Consider the following 19,344-nt stretch of genomic DNA (forward strand, 5'->3'; position numbering starts at 1 on the left):
TACGCATTCATCCAACGACTCCATCCATCTCCCCCTTTCCTCTCCCTCCCTCCTCGATGCCTGAATGCCTTACTCGGTCGCAACCCGGGACATCCCCTTCGGACCACTCGCGTACCCCTCCGCGCATTTCCCTGCCTTATATCTGAAGCAGACACCTTACCCTTGTTTGCGGGCGCGGCTGCCGCTTTGGGGAGCGTGCGGTAGCTTGGTGAGAACCTTGTCCTTGAGCGTATCTCATGTGGGCGGACGGACCACTGGGTGGAAGGTGAGGGGGGATGCGTGGATGAGTGATGCTTGAGTGATGCTGCTGTGATGCAATGCATGAGTAGTGTTGTTCACGGTTTGTGCGTGGTCGGTGGGTGACGACGCAGTGACGGATGCTCATGCTCCCCCGGTGTCTTTGTTTCTTCGCGCACAACGCCCCTACTGCTCGCCTCGCCCGTTTCAGCCAACGTCGTCTTCATCCTCATCTTCATCCCGGGCCCGCGTATTCGTCAGTGCATCACGTCCTCCACACAGTACACATCTCGTTGGTCGCCTTCATCCAGATTCTGGGTCCGTGGTCACTAGCCCCCTCCTCCCGTTCATGGTACCCAGGCGGCCGGAAGGCTTGTGATGAAGGGTCCGCCGCCGTGGGAGGGTAGGTTTAGCGCCTGTGCGGAGTAGAGTGGCGGTAAAAGGCGGGTGTACCTGCATTTGGTAGGTGGTATTTGCGCAGGGCTGACGAAATTGAATGCCTGGGAGCAAATTTCATCATGAATCGTGAGGTTTGGGGATGTAGGTGTGGGTGAAGTTGGATTTCGTGATGTTGCTTTATCGTACATTGTGAAACATGTGGTGTGAAAGTTGAGTGATTTGTACATGTGAGGAAGTAGCAAGACAGACATTGGTATTTGGACAGTGCTTTCTACGTCCCGCAGGCAGAACTTGTTTTACAGCGAAGAAAACCCCAAAGGTATAATACAAAAGACATACAAGAAGAGAACACTAATAAAAATAGTGGTGGTCTGCCAGCAAGCACAACAACACCTCTCCGGCGGTGTAGCCCAACAACAAACAATATACCCACGTCTCCGCTATGCCGTGATGCTTTTGCAAAGGAGAATGACAAGACTTTGACAATGAGGACGAAAAGGGAAAAGCGGACGAACCGAAATTAGGCAGCGAGTTCAACCTCCACCACCCATTCCGCCCATTCCACCTCCCAGTCCCTTGGTGAATTTGCCAAGTCCTCCTCCTGCACCACCCATGCCGCCGCCAGGCATGCCGCCTCCCATGCCGCCACCAGAAGCTCCACCACCACCGCCTTGCTGGCCTCCACCACCAGCAGCGGGTTGACCACCGCCACCACCACCAGAGTCTCCACCGCCGCCGCCAGCTTCACCACCACCGCCTCCACCGCCGCCGCCGCCGCAAAGTTGCTTGATGAAGCCAGCGGCAGTCCCAACATCGGAGCCGTAACCAGTGTGGCCAGCAGCCTTGGATGGCGCATTACCTTGTCCGCCGCCGCAGACACCATCGCCCTTTGGAAGAATTAGTTTAAGCATAACACTTAGAGGATCAACAAAAAAAACTTACACCACCGCAGAAAGTCTTGAACTTTCCACCCTGGACAGGAGGCTGCTGCTTGAAAGGGTCGCCAAACGTGATGGCCGCGCAGACATTCTTGACCCACGAGCCCTGGCCCTTCTTCGCGGCGCCGTGGACGCACATGGCACCCTGAGAATAACCCGAAAGGGCGATCTTACTCTGCGGGCACGAGCTCGAGTACTTCTGCGCCATCTGCGCCATGGCGTTCGAGCCGGGGCCCGAGCCAGACACTTCGGTCGCAATGCCACTGCCATCGGCGGGATACTGCACGCCCATGACCTTGCCGCCAGCCTGGTTCTTGACTGCCTTGGCGAAGCCGGGTCCGACGACGGTTCCGAGCGCTGAACCCGGGTCGCCGGTGCCGCGGGTGAAGAGGACGATTACAGGGGGGCAGTCACCTATGATGAAATTAGTCATGTGAAACACAAAGTTTAAACTGATGTGGCCCGAGGACAGCTAGGACGTGCGATTAATCCAAAATTAAATGTGACGGTGAATGTGGAAGGAGAATTGAATCAAGTGTGCAAGTTGCACAATGTGCAGAAATGAAACGAAGCGCGCGGGCAATGTGCGAAACCACAATGCAAAGTGCATAACGCGCAGACCAAAAACAGCAATTACATACCACCACCTTGGCGGCGCTCCTTGCGCATGCCAGGGGAGTTTCCTCCTCCATACTGAGACGGTCCACCCTTGCTCTTCTTCTTACCACCGCCCTGGCCTCCAGAACCTCCTCCCTGGCCGCCGCCAAGTGGAGATCCACCGCCGCCAAATGGCGAGCCACCCTCCCCACCCTCTTTCTTGGGTGGCTTGGGACCCTTGCCGCCTTTTCCACCCTTACCAAAGCCGCCAGTCGGGAGAGGAGGGAATCCACCTCCTCCAGGGGGTCCTCCGCCCCCACCGCCTCCAGGGGGTTTGGGAAGTCCTCCACCTCCCTCACCTCCTCCGCCAGGCTTGGGGAGCGAAGGCGGTCCTCCCTGACCTCCTTGGCCTCCGCCGCCAATTGGAGATCCTCCGCCACTGCCACCAAAAGGCGAGCCGCCAGAGTCTCCACCGCCCTGCTTCTTGAAGAGATCTCCTCCGCCACCTCCTCCAAGTCCGCCACCGCTCAAGCCTTGCGGCTTGGAGCCAGAACCGCCTCCGCTACCCAGACCTTGCTGACCATAGCCTTGGGCCTCAGCCTCGGGCTCAGCGACGGGCTCGGGGGCGGCCTCGGGGTCGCGGCGAACCTTGGACGGCGGGGGAGAACCTCCGTAAGACGATGACCCGCCCGACTTCTTCTTGCTGTCCTTGCTCTTGCTCGGCTTCTTTGGCTTCTTGGGCTTCTGCTGTGACCCGCCACCACCACTGCTGCTTCCACTGCTGCTTCCAGAGCCACCACCGTAAGACTTCTTGCCCTTGCCCATTCCACCTCCCATGCCTCCTGATCCGCCAGAGCCGCCAGAGCTTCCGCCGCCCATGCCGCCGCCGCCTGGACCGGTTGGCGATGGTGGTGCCGTGCCGGTGGGAGCGGGTGGCTTGGCTCCGCCGCCCTTCTTGGGACGACGTCCACCGCCCTTGCCTTTGGACTTGGGGCCAGTAGGGCCGGGAATGGGAGGCTGCGTGCCTGTTGCAAACGGCGAGCCGCCGCCGCCTCCACCACCAATCTTGGGGAATTCTCCTCCCTTTCCTGCTCCACCGATTGGAGCTCCTCCGCCAGGGCGAACGCCTCCTTGCCCGCCGGGACGCTGGAGGCCGCCAGAGTTGCCGCCGCCTCCCCCATAGGATGGTCGTTCCATTTTGTTTTGAGGCGCGCCGATAGCCAGGGCGGCCAGGAACAGAGGCGTGAGGTAGAGCTTGACCATTTTGGGCGAGGATCGAAACAGCTAAATCAATAGGGAGTGAGGTGACCGAAGTCGAGAGAGATCGTAAATGCGAAAAAAGGAAAGTATTCGTAGCGCACTAGCTTCCAGAGCGTGCAAACACTGACTTGGCAGGTGTTGAAAGAGTGACTTGTGGTAGCAATAGTTTGTTGTGGGGGTGGAAGAGGGAGGGAGCAAAGCTTAATAGAGGTCTTATACCAGGCTGAGAGATGAGCTGGCCTAGATTGTGGCTTCGACGCCTGCGTCACCCAAAGAGGAAGGCCTCCAACCCTCCATCTATTCAGTGTGTCATAGGAGACGGGAGCAACATCGGCGTTAATTGACGGTCCATTCACCGATGGGATCGCTGAGCCGCCTTCAGGTGGACGGTATGTGCCGTAGGCAAAAGACGCAGAGCGTGGCGGGAGATCAGGGCTGGTTTCTCAAAGCGGTCAAGTGTTCATAAATCGACTACGTGGGCGACGAGGAGGTCCCGTTCAGGGTCAACAGCCTGTGGGAGGAGTCCGGACAGTTTCTGGTGGTCGTTTCGGGACTAGCCAATCAGGAGCATTTATTGTAGTTTGGATGGCGTTTCACAGGTATGAATGCCAAGCGGCGGCCAAAACAGCCTTCGGGCGTAGTGCTGTGCAGACGGGAGCCCCTCCGCACCCGCCTTGATCGCTTTAGAGTGCCCAGTGGCTTGCGGGAAGCGCTGGGGCCCCAGTCCGAGCACTCTAACCGTACCTGATCGTCGTGTCCGTGATGAGCACGCAATCTGCAATAGCCGGACCCCAGCCCGCCATCAGGGACTCGCGGAGACAGCGCAGCTACTATAGGGCTGATAGACGTAAGGCTGGCCGGGAATAGGAAGCGCATTGGCTCCGAAAAGTCGACGAGTAACGCGTGTTCCATTCGCGTGTCGAACATGCTGAACAACATGGGTTTGCGACCAATCGAGAAACTCTCAACTATCACATCGTGAAGACGAGATCTTTGCCACCGTCACATTGTAGTGGAAGTAGAAGGAGTCCAAGGCAAGCCTCAGGTCGCAGCAGGCAACAGCCACTCCATTTGGAAGTTGCTTGCAAATGCTTTCCAAAGCAATCAGTCGGCGAAATATGCGGAAAAATCATGGTAGTGATGTGGAATTTCGCCAATCGCAGCCACTAAGAGGCAGCGTAGGACGTCCGAAGACAGAAACATTGGTACTGTTCTAGATTGCTCAGCTTCGAGATGATTCAATGGCGTTTGCAAAATACCATAGTGGGCAGTGGCCGAAAGCATCTCTCAGGGTTGAAACGCCCGTCGTCTCCCCCATCAAGGGTCGGCGGTGCTGACCCTGAGCCGCATCAGGATTTCCCTGACAACCTCTAGTCGCGTGCATCTGCCGGACAACCGACCACAGCGCATAATTGATGACCTGACCCGCTCTCCAACACCAGGCAGAGCCGATGTCAGGCGAGTGTTTGTCGGTCCACATTTTTAGCAATCGAATGTCCGACCCGGATTGCGGTTGTTGTTCCCGTGTGAAGCGCTACTCCCTAGTTGTCAGGCGACCGTTTGTAGGCCCGTTGACGTCGATGCGATCTGGAAAAAAATGTCGTGCAGCCACAGTGAGCGGTTTAATGTGCAAGCCAGCAGTTTGTAACGGCTACCGGGCGCTACACGTCAACAGACGGACACCAGTGTCGCCAAGGCGGAATTCCCATATTGAGAAGCTTGATGATTTTGGGATGAATAATTCAAGCCGTATTCGGTTTGGGAAACATGTTTGATGCGCTCGAACTTGCTCTGTTGCTGCTATGCTGGACTGATATGTATACATTTCGACTCGTCCTTCTTTCCTCTTAATCATCACCAGACAAACTTTTGCTGGAATTCATCTGAAAGGTCGACTTGACCGTAATCTGAATGGGCACTAGATGAGTGGCAACCCCCGTCTTGCGCTGTGAAAAGTGGAGCTGATGCGCCTGGCGTGTTTGGGGATTCAGACACTGGTGGTCCTGATCTAGAAGACATGGACGGCTCCCAAGTGGTGTCGTTGCTAGCGTGGGCGTTTGATCGTTGATGATTCATGTCGCTGGGACTTGGAGCCGTCAGGTGGCCCGAAGCGGTGACATCTCCAGATGAATGCGTTTCCCTCACCGTCGAGGCAGTGCGGGGTGCCCCAACGGCTTCGTTCGTAGGTCTGGATCCATGACGCTGTTGGCGATCTTGGCACCAGACCATGAGGGCCTGCGGAGAGTTGAGCGGGTAGGTCGACCAATAATCAAGCGCAGCTCTTTTTTCTTGGGTGGTGCGCTTTTGCGCAGCCTCGACGACGACACCGCCGCCTCGGCCAGGACACGTGATGGAAGTCAATTGCTCGGCAGGTACCAGCGGCAGGACTTGAAGGAGAATATGCTCAACGTCGTCGAGACGAGTTTCGATGGCCTCGAGGTAACCCTTGGCTGGACCCCTTTGCAGCTGCGGCGGCCAGGTACATTCCATTCCCGTCTCTCGACATCTTGCGCACGTGGGCCTATGTCGATTAGCTATGTTGGCGGATGATGACGGAAATCAGCTCACCACTCTCCGCCGCACTTTTGCTTCTTACTCCGGCAAGAGTCACAAGCAGCGCTCGACCGCGTCTGGCGCGGATTGCGCAAGGGTTGGGCCATGCGGTCAGACGCCTTCCATCAACAGGACGCAACTCCGACTCCAAGTTGCATTGCCGTCGAGATTCAGCGGTGAGCAAGAGGTCATGATGCCATGGTGTTGAAGCGTGCCTTGGAAGGCGAAGATCTGGTCGTGTCTAGCCCCAGCCGGCTGTGCGGGCGGCTGTCGGCTCACGCTGTCGTTTGGGGAAAGAGGGGATCAGATAAAGTGCTTAGTCACCGGCAGGCGGTGTCGATCGGCCCGACGGGCCCGGCGGGAGGCTTCGGGTCCGGCTGCCGCGGCTTCGCTTGGCGCTGGCTGTGTGCAGATGCAGATGCGATGCAGCACCAACACCAGACCATGTTGTCCCTATCAATCGCCTACTCTCCACCGCAACTTGTTTTATCAGATCAAGTGGCCTTGTCGCAAGAGCCGGCCGTTCAGCAATTTTCATGCGATGCATGCAGGATTCGCTTGCCAAAGCATCCGCCACAGTCGGCCGTCGACAAGCCACCATGCGCCAACTGCAGCTACGACCGCAATACTGCCAGCTGCTGAGCTCGACTTGATGGCAAGCGGACAAAGAATGGCAAGTCACAGAAAAATGCGGGTCACGTTACGCGTAAATCCATCACGAGCCAGCGGAAAGCGACCGCGAGAAGTTGTCGTCCTCAACATGGACACAGGACCGCAAAACTGCGCTTGGCTGACCGTGTGATGGCTAGTTGAGCATCTTGGCAGAGCAGAGCCATGGTCGACTGGAACACTCGACTGCACCTACACGGCTTGGCGGTCGCTTCGTCGAGCAGCACGAGCGGATGCTCCGTCGTCTAGCGCCGAATCTGAGGCGAGCCGCACTTGGTGCCTTCGTTATTCTGCTCCTTGCCTCACCATGACGGCTCTCCCGGCCATGGGCACTCGCCGCAAACATGCGTGAAGCACCTTGGTGGACTGCGCCTGCTACATTCGCTGCTGCGTCAATGCCACCCAGACTACCCCATCGTCGTCCAACTCGACCCTCTTTACAAATTGCCGCTCCTGTCCATCGCCAAAACTTCGCATGCCTACGCGTCCGATCCCTTCTGCTCCACCCTTCAGAACCGACCCCTTCGTCTTCTCCACCCCTCTGTGCGGACGTCTCTCCGTGTCCCGGCGAATCGAGGCGTTGACATCATCCAATCATGACCCACCCCGACGGCGGCCCAGCGCCATGGGACGAGAAACAACGTCCAGACCCGGCCTCGACGACCACCCCAACCTCTCCCACCGACAACCCAGACCAAGACATGGCCGACGACGAAGGCATTGAGCCTGCCCCGCTGCCGGCACACGACGCCGAGGGCCCCCAACGGCGAAGCGCTCACAGCGAAAGAGTCGAGCCGACAAATGTGTCAAAGAAGGAAATGGAGGTCAATGTCGCAGAAGCGACTGCACAGCACCCGGATGCGCGCACCTCGCGTTGGGCGCGGGACGACGACTCGGCCATGGCAAGATTCATCGACCGCATGCTGGAGCTACGAAGGGTCCTTTACAAGTACGCTAAGTTTGTTGGACCAGGCATGATGGTCGCTGTTGCATACATTGATCCTGGTAAGAGGTCTTGCAATGCCAATCGAGTCGCGAGGTCTGACGAATTTCAGGAAATTATGCGACTGACGTTGCGGCCGGTGCGTCGTTTCGCTTCAAGCTGCTGTTCATCATCCTCATGTCCAACATTTTTGCCATCTTTCTCCAATCCCTCGCTGTCAAGCTCGGTTCTGTCACGGGCATGAATCTGGCAGAGACGTGTAGAGAATTCTGTCCATTTTGGCTCAACATAATACTCTACCTTTTTGCCGAGGCTGCCATTATCGCTACTGATATCGCAGAGGTGAGTCAGACCTGGTCTTTTGTAGTCTCATCTAACGACTACAGGTCATTGGCACGGCCGTTGCACTCAATCTCCTCTTGCATGTTCCTCTCGTCGCTGGCTGCGCCATCAGCATCTTCGATGTGCTCGTCATCCTCTTTTTCTACAGGCCATCTGGATCTATGCGCGGCGTGCGCTTGTTTGAGTATTTCTCCATGATGCTGGTACTCGGAGTCGTCATTTGCTTCTGCATACAACTCAGTCTGATTGAAAATACCACCCCGCGAGAGGTGTTTCTCGGTTTTGTGCCAAACAAGGCAATTGGCACGTCGCAGGGGTAAGTTCCGAGGGTCGTCGGGTGAATTCGGGCTAACAAAGTCTAGTCTACTACAAGCTTGCGGAATCTTGGGTGCAACCGTCATGCCCCATTCGTTATATCTCGGGTCTGGAATCATACAGCCTCGACTGCGCGAGTTTGACGTGGCTTACGCCGCCCACGCCCGTTCAATGGGCGTCGTCGAACCCCGCATTTACGATTCATCGAGTGATAACGACTCCTATACCGACGAGCAAGATTCATTGAGCAAATACCGACCATCTATCCACGCCATCCGGAGCTGTCTCCCATATTCAATTGCCGAAACGGCCATTTCTCTCTTCACCTTTGCCCTTTTTGTCAATTCGGCTATCCTGATTGTTGCCGGCGCGGCACTGTACAAGACCCCTGGCGCCGACAATGCCGATCTCTTTGGCATCTACGACCTCCTTTCATCCACGCTCATTCCAGCCGCGGGAACCATTTTTGCGCTCGCTCTGCTTCTCTCAGGCACTAGCGCTGGAATCGTGGTAACCATATCCGGTCAAATGATAAGCGAGGGCCAACTGCGCTGGAAGATCAAGCCATGGATCCGCCGGCTGTTGACTCGCAGCATCAGCATCACGCCCTCCATCATCATCGCGGGCGTCGTCGGCCGCTCGGGCCTCTCTGCCACGCTCAACGCCAGCCAAGTCGCGCTCAGTGTTATTCTACCCGTCGTCAGCGCCCCGCTCATCTACTTCACCTGCCGCAACCGCTACATGACGGTGCCGGCCGCGCGCTGCGGCGTCGTCGACCCGGACAACCAGGAGGACGCCGTCGAGGTGTCGGGGAGGCGAGGCAGCGGGGAGCAGAACCAGGAGCGCACGGGCAAGGACGTCAAGATGGGCAATAGCTGGTTCACCATTGCTGCGGCCGTCATCATTTGGGGAGTCATTGTGGTCATGAATGTTGCGCTCATCGTGCTGCAGGCCATGGGCAAGGACTGAGGGGGTTGCTGGAATGCGGCGGGGGGTGTTCGGGGTGTTGGGATGGATGGGTCCACGATACATGATGGACGCTACAAAAATTATTCTTTATGCTTCTTGTCTAAACTTCATTGAGCCTACGACTACTTTTTCTTCTTTGGCGTCATTGAGCGCTGTCATGGTCATATTTCCTTATTCTGTTTTTCTTGCGAGCGTCAATTGTCTGAGAGCGATCTGCTGTAACCCAGATGCTACATCAAGCTTCAAAGAGGTCGATTCATCAGCCAGTGGTTTTCTTGTAAAGCATCCAGCGTCATGTAATATTGCTTTCAGTAGTCAAGTCACGATCGTGCGTGGCAAGTATTATGTTTAGACCGTATACGATATAGATATGAACAACCTCAGTTGTGTGCCAGTTTTATTTTTGGGGGGGAGTAAATGTTTCGTGCTCCTCTGGTCGACTTTGCTTGCGACGCCGCTCCTTCGGGGTATGTACTGGCAGACCACGCGCTTCAGAGTCGGTTTTCCCCCTCAAACGGGGTTTCTTGCGGTCGGAAGTCCCGAGCATCGTCCTGTTTTGGGCACTGCCTCACGCGCTTTTCCGGGCTTCACCTTCGCGACCAGCCATCCATCCCACAAACCAGGCTATCAGATCCGACGGCCGCCGTCCTGGTCTGGTGTATGCGACTGTAATCAATCTGATCAGACAAAACAAGCACTGCCTCCCCCAGCAGACCACGCTTCTTTGGCACCGTTTCACAGACAAGCAGCTATGGCGCCTCTCTTACTGCCTGCCTGGACCTCCCCTATTCAGCAAGCCGCAAGGTGGCAGCACTATCAGATGACGGTCCGCAGCGTGGGCGGTGCAGTGCAGCAAGCGAGCGAGCGTTGGCATTGTTTATGCCGTCAGTGTCGTGTCCGTCCAGAGCGGTGGGAGATGCGAGGGAGTAGGTGAGTAAGTAGACACACCGCTTGATCTGATAATGCGCGATGCTCTTTGGCGTCGTGTCTGCTGTCTGTCGTTGCTGCGCCTACTGCATGTATTGTATGCAAGTGCCGCCTGTCTGCTTGTCTGCCCTGTTTCTCTGCCGACCTGCGTACTCGGTGCCTGCGTGCGATGCATGCACGGTCGAAGGATGAAGGACGAAGGATTTTTTTTGGTTGCCGAGGCAGTTTCTCCAACTTGCTCAGTGCCGTGGCTGCGGCGCTAGCCGGATGATTAGTTAGTTGATGGTGTAGCCGGTCGCTATGAAGCGAAACGAAGGTAAAATGTAAAGCTGGTGTGGGGTTTGATGTCTTCAAGCTCTCTGTCCAACTTCTCCTTCCCCCCTACCGCTGTTTCTGGGCGGCAGTCCAGTGGAGTGGAGGCGAGCGCGCGGGATGCTCAGCTAGCTTTGAGTGTGATGACGGCCAGTATCCAGTGTCATGTCACCCGCACCCAATTTGCAGATTGACGCACGTCATGTCAGCCTCACTCTGACTACCTTACTCTCCCGCGTCCCTGAATCCCGTCTCGTCCACCCTTCTTTGTCTGTCAAATGAATCAGTCAAATCAATCTCACCGACAGGACGGGTGGAGGGGTAATCAATCGCCCTGCATCCCGTCTTGTTCATCCCGCGCAACAATAATGCATGCAGTCAGCTCGCTCGTCCCGAGTTGCCCTGTTTGACGGACGACATCTCTTACCGCCTTGCTCTCAAAATCCCCCCACCCCTTTTGCACTTGAGAGGGAGTCTACATACAACCATCGAGTTGGGTTGGATAGGATTGAATTTGGTGTGTAGGATTTGACTCGACTCGATTCGACGTCGACTAACTAACCCACGTCGCCTGGGCTCACGAAGTGTTGTTGTCTTTTGTCATGACCACCTTCCCCTTTGCATCCAACTTGTCCTACTCCATTCTCTCCTCTTCTCCCCCACACTCCTCTCGTCCCCCTAAGGAGCGAATGGCTTGGCTTGGCTGCCGCGCTGGTGTGGCGCACCGCGTGGCGGCTCATCCACTACCCAACTTGGCGCTAGCTAGCTGCTAGCCAGCCAACCCGAGATAAGCTCACGGCCAAGCTCCGCGGGAGGCGTGCGGGAAGGATGGCAGCCACACCTTGACCCCGCCGAAGGCGAGCGTGCTGATGGCGTCAACTTGCCGATGTGTCGCTAGGATGGCCTCCCTTTGATTTGATGGTGTTGCAGAGTAGACAAGGTGGAATTGTGCTGTGCGAGCCGCATAGATGCACATCCATCTTGCAGGGGCCGTATTGGCGCGAAATTTCCAGAGGTGTTGATCGAAATGAGACGGCGGATGAAAGGAGGGCATGTCGAGACGAGGTGGGTAGGTAGATGAGACGGGGCGACGCGCGCGCGCGGATAGAAATTGAAATCTGGGGATTCAGCTCGAAACAGGATTCAGGGGAGGTTTTTGGACTCAATACAACAGACCAAATCAAAATTGAATAATGGTGTCGGGTTCTGGCAAGCAGGTATTTCCAGCCACAGTACTGTGTACAGAGACCAAGCCAGACGATGTGCATGCTTCGAAAATCCGGATTGTCGATACCAGTCAACAGAAGACTAGAAACGACGGCAAACCCCAGAAAGCGAGAAACGGCGCGCCCACCACCTCTGGATTCTTGGCTCCAAAGATTCAGTCCAAGCAAGCCGGTGAACATAAAAAGCCAAGGAGGCCAGTGCCTCTCAAAACGACGCCAGACCGCTCGAGGAAAGCCGATGCGTGACGCACGCACGAACGCACGCTGCGAAACGGATCAGATAAAACCGCCGCCGCGCGCTCCATGGCCTACATGTAGCTGGCTCGGGTCGCCGTCCGTCTCAGGGGCCGGCCGTCGTCTGTCTGTCTGTCTCGCGCCGTCGGCAGTGCGCTAGGCACTGCACTTCCATCGCGCCAGCCAGCCAGCCCACTCAAGCACGCTAGGTAGCTGGCGGCTGGTTTGCTCGTCTGGTCTTAGTCGTATCCCGACTGACTATCAGATTCCGAATCTCCCTGTTTTGACCGTCGCCCCCGTGTTTATGCACACCCCAAGTGCCGTACGCGTGCGTCCCTGGCAGCAGGTGTCCATCGGATAACACGGGCATCTGTCGGTCAGCGAGCGGAGAAGACGCTGCTGCGCGTGCCGAATCTGCTGGTTGATAACGGGGTCCTTGAGGAGCTGTAGCGTTGTTTGCGTAGATCTGCGGCGGTATTCAAACTACAGGCGATGGTCGAGGACTGGAAATCAGTTTGCTGCCATCTTGCCATTTCGAGCGGAGATGCAGAGTTGATCTTGGCGTAGGTGATGGGTCTTGTCTTTTGCGAAGCTGGTTGGTTTCGATGACGGTGTTGACGAAACGCTCGCAGGGAATTGACCGCCGTGGCTTTTGCCGCTGGAATAGAGCGCGAGGTGAGTACAGGAAATTTGTTCTTCTACGCCATGTCAGTAAGAAGACATCCCCAGACAAGAACTCCGACGTACCACACAGGTCTCTGTCTTCCTCGCTCACCGCCTGAGCTGCCTGCTTGCTCCAAACCTATGCCAGCCAGTCATCCCGCCACGTTGTCGTCCATCTGATCTAATCTTCTCATCCCCTCATCAAACCCACCACACCAACAACCCCTGGCTAGCGCCAGCGTACTCCAACCCCACACACCCACACAATCAGATCCGCCGCCTCTCCCTTCCCTTCCCCGCAGAGCCTCCCCGCGCTACCCTCAAGCCACAGCATAGTGTAGCGTAGCGCAGCATAGGTAGCGGGCATAACACCCGCGCCCCTCTCTAACCGCCAATCGTATCAGATGATCTCAAACGCGCCGCGCCAAGCCGCCATTTGTAGCCGCCTTCCCTTCCCCTTCTCCTTCGCGGAACAGGACCATGGAACGGAAGCAAAAGGAGAAACGGACGCTTCCAGAAGCCCGTCCCTACCTGCGACGCGCTAGAGGGGAAACCTGCCTGCCTAGGTACACCAACCAGCCCACCACACCGCCGCGCCGCCGCACCACACGGCATAGTCAATCTCTTGGCGTCCGTCTACCCATCCATCCATTCCGCCATTCCTCTGCTTTTTGGTTTCGTTGGTGAACTCGCTTGTTCGATGGAGCTGCCGCTGCGCTGGCGTCGCACCACTGTCCATCTCGGGGCCAGTTGCTGAGGAATGCCAAGAGATGTCCGTGTTTCCTCTGCATTTGGAGGCGGTGGGCGATGAAATGGGCTGGGCTGGGCTGGGCTGAAGGGACTAGCTCGCTGGCGTATACATAGCAGGGTGTTGCCCGAACGGAAAAGGGCAGATTGAATTGTTGGACAGACAGGATGAGCAACGTGTCTGAGAGATGGAGGCGCGACAGAGAGACGGAGGGAGAGAAGGAGAGTCGAAGAGCTGGGTTGAAAGAGAGGAGAGGGCGTCTTGGTCGCACAAGCGGCGGAAAAGCGACCGACGGCAGATCGACTGTCTTGCTGGCCGGCAGGCCGATAGGTAGACGAATGGAGAAGGCCGGTAGACGGGCGTGGAACGGACTCCAAAGAGACGACTCGGACGTTTGAAAAGACGAGCAAGCAAAAGACGGACGGACGGACAAAGAAAGGGATGTACGTGGTGTTGTGTTGGTAAGAAAGGCCATGGTGTGCCTGCATCCAGCGACATCAGTAGCAGCGGCTTACCTACCTATGCATCTACTCCCAAAAGCCCATGTTGGCCGACACAACGACGATGGCGACGAGAGCTCAGCTTTCTCCGTCAAATCACTGAGAAGGCGGTCGGGAAGACAACACGCGTTCACACAGAGACGACTGTCTGACGAAGAGGGGTCAGCCAGGCAGGTAGGCAGGCAATTGCAGCACCACCTATCAAGCCAACACCATCAACCAGATAGAACCCAGCGAGCCTTGATTGTTGCCCCCTCTATTCTTCAGTGCGGTCGATATAAGCTTTGCCGGTGGTGTGATGTATGCCATGTGGTGTTGACGAGGAGGCGTTAGCGTGTTAGCGTACCGAAGAGTTGGACGTGCCACGTGACTGGTCTGCAACAACGTCAGCTATCTAAGTCATGACCGCCTGGCAACCCACGTCCCCGATAGCGGGGGACGGACGGACGGACGGACGCAAGGGGATGAGGTAGGAGCTTGGAGCTTCCAGTGAGAAGCTCGGGCTGGCTGGACGTCAGTTGGAGCTGGAAGACGGAAGAGGCGTTCAATGACGCCAATGGCTCCAATGGCTCTTTCCGAGGTGCAATGGTAACAATGGAACGACAGTACAGATGAAAGGAAACAGAAAAAAGCTAGCGGAGAGAGAGAGGCGGTCCCTTCTATGATCAGATACCAATCAGGTATAAGGTTTGCTTTCGCTGGCTCTATGCAGTACTCCTGCTGTACTAGTACAAGACCGATTTCCGTTTCTCGTCTCGAAGAGTTCTCGATTCATTTCCTCCACGTCAATATGTAAGTGTAGGCTTTCCTCGTCTCCAAGATTCCCTCCGCTGAAGCCGATGACGTCGATGATGAAAGTGGTGGACAACACGTGGCCCAAAGGGGGTGCTTCAATGAGCCAATGATGATGAAACCCCTTCCAATCGCCGCCGCCGCCCGTAAGTCATCCCGTGAGTAAAGGTGTTTACACGAACTTGGCCATCATGGCAACCATGAGGTCGAAGAGACCAATGGCCTCGACGAAGGCGAAACCGAGAATGGCGTAGGAGAAGAGCTGACCACGCATGGCGGGGTTGCGGCCGACGGCAGTGATGAGGGCACCGAACACAACACCGATACCGATACCGGCACCACCGAGACCAATGGCGGCGTTACCCATACCAATGTTCTGGGAGACCTGGACGAGAGCGTTGGCCATCTCGGAGCTGTACTGGCGCTTGTTGAGGTTGGTAGCGCGGAGGATGGCAGAGGGCTGGGCACGCTTGACGGCCTGGAAGGGCGAGGCCTTGGAGGCAACTGTTTGAGATGGAGGTTTAGCAAGCTTGATCAATTGATGATGGAGATGGTGATGATGATGAAATTTTTGCAGCTCAAGGTGCCTGGGGGAGGATGGCAGTACCGGTGAAGGCGCGCTGCTGGACGGGAGCGCGGAAGACGGGGCGGGCGGCCCTGGCGAGGTTGGCCATCTTGGGGGTGACGCGAGCGGCAGCCATTGTAATGGAGGAGATGGAATTGAAGGTGTAGGGTGATGGATTGAACCTTCGGGATGGACTTGATCTCAGTGTAGGGTCGGAGTGGAAGAGAGGAGGGGAGCTGTGGCCGGAGGAAAAAGTGCGAGCTGGAGCGAGCTTCGCTGGTGGCCCGTGGGTTATGCCTTTGAGCCTTGGGCCGGCGCTCGCTGGAAGGGGGCAGAGAGGCAGCACGCTGCAGCGAAGACCGGCGCCGAATTTCTCGCACCATCCACCCAATCGCGGCGAATCGGCGCACAAGAGGCCCACTGCGACAAGACCATGTCCTTTGACCACACTACCCAAAGCTCCACGACATAAAAGGGCGCCATCGCACACTGTTTTGCACCTCTTTGGCTCTCGTCGACTCTGCCAGCCTGCTCTTGGACTCTCCTTCGTTCTGCCGTTTGCGCGCGCCTTTGTCCCCGACGACCTGCGGGTGGGTCTGCCAATTCTCGGCCATGGCAACGGCTTCGCCAGCAGCAAGCATCCGTGGCGCCTTGCCTCAAGCAACCTAGCGCCATCATCCACGCACGCTGCGGCAGCCCTATGTGATCTTTGAAGCGGTGCAGCGGCGCGGCTCCAACCACCAAGCAGCGACCTCGTCCACAACACTTCTTCAAACAGCAACCTCAAGGCTTATGGCGACACTGGGGCTGACGAACAAGCTGCTGTGGCTGGTGCTACGGCGCACTGGACCCGAGTCATCCCGACGGTGAGATAGGGCTTGATCGCAATTGCGTCCGTGGTAGCGCCGCAAGTGTCTGGCATTCAGTCAGTGCGGGTCCCTGCCGTCACGAATTCAACCTTTACCACAGACTGGTGGGTCTTGAGCCCGATTGGTGTCGACGCTGAAGCTCATCATCCGCCTCCTGGCCGCGCCTGCTCGCCGCCGCCGGGCATCGTCAACGTGGTCATAAAGATCAAAAGGGCAACTGTCCGAGCTCTTGTCCACAAGGCTTGAGGCTGCCGGGCGTGGCGTAATGGTTGGTTGGACAGGGAGGGCGTCGATAGAGTTCTGCTGGTGTGAAGCGACGTTGGATCAAGACGAAAGTCGGTCCGTCTTGCATCCCGGCGGAGACCGGGGCACCCCTGCCGTTGCTGGAAAATTTCTTCGTCGACGCCCTTTTGTGCCCTGCACAAGTCCACCACAACAACATTATTATGTATCCAGCATCGCTCTTCTCTGCGGGCCTCCAGACGTTCCCCAGATCCTCGCTGGCCTGTTTCGTGGGGATATGGTCTGAGGCCACTGACGCCGACATCTGCCACCACCGGTCAACCTACCTCCATGACCTCATCACCGCCCATCGACGTGCTTGAAACTTGATGACATGTCGGCCATGATTCCATCCTCCAGCTACTACCCTTGGAGCACACCGCCCCCTATCCAGCCGACGCCCCCTGCCGACGTGCATGAGAAAGGGGCTGTTTTCCGTGCCATCATCCATCAGCATGCCCCCATCCATCCACCCTCCAGATAACACTCCCACTCGCAATTTCCAATCTCAGCCTCCGTCTTGCATTTCTTTTGCTGCTCGTCCAAAAAATTTCATCCACCATGCCCCAATCCGGATGTACCTGCAGCAAACAGCTCGCGAAGAAAGCCCCCACGTGCTGTATCGAGACGTCCTGCGGCGATTCCCACCCCCATGCTTATCTCTCGTCACACACACAGCAACAACAAGTTTGACGCGCTGTCGCACTCTGGACCGTCCGTCCGTTGACGAGAGAGACAAAAACAGAACCTGACAGACAGGCGGCGGGTAGATATGTACAGAACTCGCCGCCAAAGTTTCGCCCCCTGTCTCGAATCTTCGCCCGCCCAGCACACGGTACCAAAGTATCATTTCCTGGAGCTTGGTAGCGACTCACGATGCATTTCTAATCCTCCCTCCCTGTCTGCGCTGCCATTGATACACATGGTCAATCGCAGCATCGGACACGAGGGCTGGACATCACACAAAACATGCAATTTTGCAAAGCCCTCACAAGAAAAATTTTTCTCCCTTGATACGGTTGTTACACCAGATATGTGATGCGGCTGCAGGTACGGCATACGGACGGTTGGTCCAGGTCTCAGCCGCTCGCTCGCTCCCACACACGCTTCGTTGAGTCGGATTGTTGGGTGTGTGTGTGGCTCCTTGTTTTTCGGGTTGTCTCCTTTGCGAGAGGATCACGTTCTGCGTTGAGTTTTGACGTGTTGAGGTTTACCACTCACTTTTCTATCTTGCTATGCGGAGAAAAAGCTCCAGCCCATCGAACGAACCAAGGAGCTGGCAAAATCATCCCAGAACGACTGACCTAGACGCCTGTACAGCAAGCGCCATAGCACGCCTTCCATGGCATTTGCGTTGCGCTAAACGAGACAGACAGGAGGAAGGCTAGATGGCTTTGCCCTCGCCGCCGTCCTGGAAATTCTGGCACCTGAAGTCTCACTCACGCTGGCTACTTGTGTGCGTTTGGCCGATTGACTGTCTCTTTCTCGCGCGCGCCTTGTCTCACCACCCATGTGGTTTGCAATGAGCGCGTCGAGGCCAGGTTCTTGGTTTGGCGCACTACGCCGCGAGATGTGTGGCTCAGTATACAGCCAGCCATCTCAAATCAACCCTCCCTCCTTTCCTTCTACCCCCCAAACCCAGTCGCAGACAGTCTAATCGCACGCAACTGACTGCCCCAACTCCCACTCCACCTCCAATTCCAGGAAAGCAAGCGGAGCCGCGCTCAGCAGGTCCTTTCGCGCTTGCAGTGTCTCTCTCACATCCTCAACTTCGAGCTGCTATCAGGGCATGTGCGGCGCGTTGCGTTGCGTTACGTCCTGTCTGGCCGATTGGCGTATCAGGCGTCCTTTTGCTCTCCCCCTCCCTTTTCTCTCCTCACTGCCGTTTTCGAGATTCGAGACTCAAAATTCAGAATTCGAGATTCAAGGTCCATTCAGGCATTTTTGGAAAAAAAGGTACAGCAGCAGTTGGCAGAAGAAAGACATCCCCCCGAATTCTGACAGCAGAAGCAGAAGCAGAAGCCGGGGCAGGGGCAGGGGCTGCAGCGCCAATGGACGCCGCCATCGTCCCAGACTCCCAAAGTTTTGCGGTAGCGAAGATTTCGCTTCTTTGCTGCCAAAGACTGCACTGCGCCACCAATGACCAGCAGACGAGCAGGCGAATCGCGGCCGTCACTGACGCAATCTTTTGCGGTGAGAGGGCGGGTAGGGTGGATGAAAAACGGCTTCACGACAGGATTCTCCCTTGCTGTCAAAAGAAGTGCTGGATCCACCTACCAGCGAGCGACATCAACATGTTGTGGCGTTGGGGAGTGTTCGACTTTGGCTTCTTGTGGCCAGTGTGCGAGAAGGACGGCTGGGAACTCGAGTTCGACGACGATGACGACGCCGCGGCGGGATGATGTGGCGGTGTACTGGCAGAAGAGATCACGCGGGCACAAGGGCATTCGGTCAATCGTGCATCGTTGCTCTACAATCCTGGGCAGAAAGAGAAGAAGAGCCGAAGAACAATAGAGCAGGTGCGTCATCCAAGATCACAAGCACCGCCAGCACCACCCCTACACCTGCGGACCGATCAACAAGATGCCTGTCCAACGGCCAACGAGCAAGGAGAAGAAGAAAAGAGAGAAGCAGCCATACGGGAAGCAGCCACGCAACGCAAACAAAACCAAGGACAGGGACGGCCAACCACCATAACAAGCAGCGCGCCGCCGACTCGGCGACCAAGCCAGACCACGAGTGGGGACACTTGCAGACGTGGTCTGGTCGATTATCGATACATGCTGTGTGCACACCGAAGTTGACTGGTTGAGTGCGACGAGGTGAGAAGCGACTTTTTTTTTCCCGCGGGAGAATTCTCGTTGTCCCTTTCTTTCTTCCAGATTGGGGCTGGTAATGGTAATGGCAAAGACATTGAAGAGAGTAGGAGAAGTGGGACGGCAGGCTGCTGGTCAGTCAGCCAACTTTATTACTTCTTTACCCACACATGATGCTGCCAACCACC

At 56.6% G+C, this 19,344-nt stretch overlaps 8 protein-coding genes across 8 annotated transcripts; 2 read left to right on the top strand and 6 right to left on the bottom strand.

The window, feature by feature from the left end:
- Positions 1–86: 86 nt before the first annotated feature.
- Positions 87–546, bottom strand: BKA78DRAFT_108482 (uncharacterized protein). The gene has a single exon (XM_066882214.1). The coding sequence runs from the start codon at positions 383–385 to the stop codon at positions 137–139; it is 249 nt and encodes an 82-aa protein (XP_066747149.1). The 5' UTR covers positions 386–546; the 3' UTR covers positions 87–136.
- Positions 547–878: 332 nt separating this feature from the next.
- On the bottom strand, positions 879–3,024 carry BKA78DRAFT_310367 (cutinase-domain-containing protein). Its single transcript, XM_066888112.1, has 3 exons — positions 2,216–3,024; positions 1,579–1,988; positions 879–1,523 (listed from the first exon to the last, which is right to left on the bottom strand). The coding sequence occupies exons 1-3, from the start codon at positions 3,006–3,008 to the stop codon at positions 1,170–1,172; spliced, it is 1,557 nt and encodes a 518-aa protein (XP_066747150.1). The 5' UTR covers positions 3,009–3,024; the 3' UTR covers positions 879–1,169.
- A 2,221-nt stretch (positions 3,025–5,245) lies between these two features.
- BKA78DRAFT_108491 (uncharacterized protein) lies at positions 5,246–6,246 on the bottom strand. The gene is made up of 2 exons (XM_066882215.1): positions 6,000–6,246; positions 5,246–5,952 (listed from the first exon to the last, which is right to left on the bottom strand). Exons 1-2 carry the CDS (start codon positions 6,089–6,091, stop codon positions 5,286–5,288), a joined length of 759 nt encoding a protein of 252 aa, XP_066747151.1. The 5' UTR covers positions 6,092–6,246; the 3' UTR covers positions 5,246–5,285.
- A 1,327-nt stretch (positions 6,247–7,573) lies between these two features.
- Positions 7,574–9,222, top strand: BKA78DRAFT_247598 (natural resistance-associated macrophage protein-domain-containing protein; the record flags this gene model as incomplete). The annotated part of the gene is made up of 4 exons (XM_066884311.1): positions 7,574–7,658; positions 7,709–7,938; positions 7,983–8,254; positions 8,301–9,222. The coding sequence occupies 4 exons, from the start codon at positions 7,574–7,576 to the stop codon at positions 9,220–9,222; spliced, it is 1,509 nt and encodes a 502-aa protein (XP_066747152.1).
- Positions 9,223–9,407: 185 nt separating this feature from the next.
- BKA78DRAFT_108506 (uncharacterized protein) lies at positions 9,408–10,325 on the top strand. Its single transcript, XM_066882216.1, has one exon. It carries the CDS (start codon positions 9,593–9,595, stop codon positions 10,154–10,156), a length of 564 nt encoding a protein of 187 aa, XP_066747153.1. The 5' UTR covers positions 9,408–9,592; the 3' UTR covers positions 10,157–10,325.
- A 960-nt stretch (positions 10,326–11,285) lies between these two features.
- On the bottom strand, positions 11,286–12,149 carry BKA78DRAFT_108509 (uncharacterized protein). The gene has a single exon (XM_066882217.1). The coding sequence runs from the start codon at positions 11,865–11,867 to the stop codon at positions 11,337–11,339; it is 531 nt and encodes a 176-aa protein (XP_066747154.1). The 5' UTR covers positions 11,868–12,149; the 3' UTR covers positions 11,286–11,336.
- An 833-nt stretch (positions 12,150–12,982) lies between these two features.
- BKA78DRAFT_108530 (uncharacterized protein) lies at positions 12,983–14,185 on the bottom strand. Its single transcript, XM_066882218.1, has one exon. It carries the CDS (start codon positions 13,805–13,807, stop codon positions 13,202–13,204), a length of 606 nt encoding a protein of 201 aa, XP_066747155.1. The 5' UTR covers positions 13,808–14,185; the 3' UTR covers positions 12,983–13,201.
- Positions 14,186–14,796: 611 nt separating this feature from the next.
- BKA78DRAFT_351494 (uncharacterized protein) lies at positions 14,797–15,325 on the bottom strand (the record flags this gene model as incomplete). Its single annotated transcript, XM_066891185.1, has 2 exons — positions 14,797–15,128; positions 15,232–15,325. The coding sequence occupies 2 exons, from the start codon at positions 15,323–15,325 to the stop codon at positions 14,797–14,799; spliced, it is 426 nt and encodes a 141-aa protein (XP_066747156.1).
- Positions 15,326–19,344: the final 4,019 nt, after the last annotated feature.

The sequence above is a fragment of the Phyllosticta capitalensis genome, assembly GCF_038381095.1.
Source record: "Phyllosticta capitalensis strain CBS 128856 chromosome Unknown BKA78scaffold_3, whole genome shotgun sequence".
Taxonomy (NCBI): Eukaryota; Fungi; Ascomycota; class Dothideomycetes; order Botryosphaeriales; family Phyllostictaceae; genus Phyllosticta; species Phyllosticta capitalensis.

What these genes read in the sequence shown, in the direction of transcription:
- BKA78DRAFT_108482 (XM_066882214.1), bottom strand. Translation starts at nt 385, where the DNA reads ATGAGCATCCGTCACTGCGTCGTCACCCACCGACCACGCACAAACCGT.
- BKA78DRAFT_310367 (XM_066888112.1), bottom strand. Translation starts at nt 3,008, where the DNA reads ATGGGAGGTGGAATGGGCAAGGGCAAGAAGTCTTACGGTGGTGGCTCT. An exon ending in GGAGCGCCGCCAAGGTGGTG is followed by an intron (nt 1,989 to 2,215) that starts GTATGTAATTGC and finishes ATTTCATCATAG; the next exon opens with GTGACTGCCCCCCTGTAATC. An exon ending in TCAAGACTTTCTGCGGTGGT is followed by an intron (nt 1,524 to 1,578) that starts GTAAGTTTTTTT and finishes ATTCTTCCAAAG; the next exon opens with GGCGATGGTGTCTGCGGCGG.
- BKA78DRAFT_108491 (XM_066882215.1), bottom strand. Translation starts at nt 6,091, where the DNA reads ATGGCCCAACCCTTGCGCAATCCGCGCCAGACGCGGTCGAGCGCTGCT. An exon ending in CAAAAGTGCGGCGGAGAGTG is followed by an intron (nt 5,953 to 5,999) that starts GTGAGCTGATTT and finishes TAATCGACATAG; the next exon opens with GCCCACGTGCGCAAGATGTC.
- BKA78DRAFT_108506 (XM_066882216.1), top strand. Translation starts at nt 9,593, where the DNA reads ATGAACAACCTCAGTTGTGTGCCAGTTTTATTTTTGGGGGGGAGTAAA.
- BKA78DRAFT_108509 (XM_066882217.1), bottom strand. Translation starts at nt 11,867, where the DNA reads ATGTTCACCGGCTTGCTTGGACTGAATCTTTGGAGCCAAGAATCCAGA.
- BKA78DRAFT_108530 (XM_066882218.1), bottom strand. Translation starts at nt 13,807, where the DNA reads ATGGCCTTTCTTACCAACACAACACCACGTACATCCCTTTCTTTGTCC.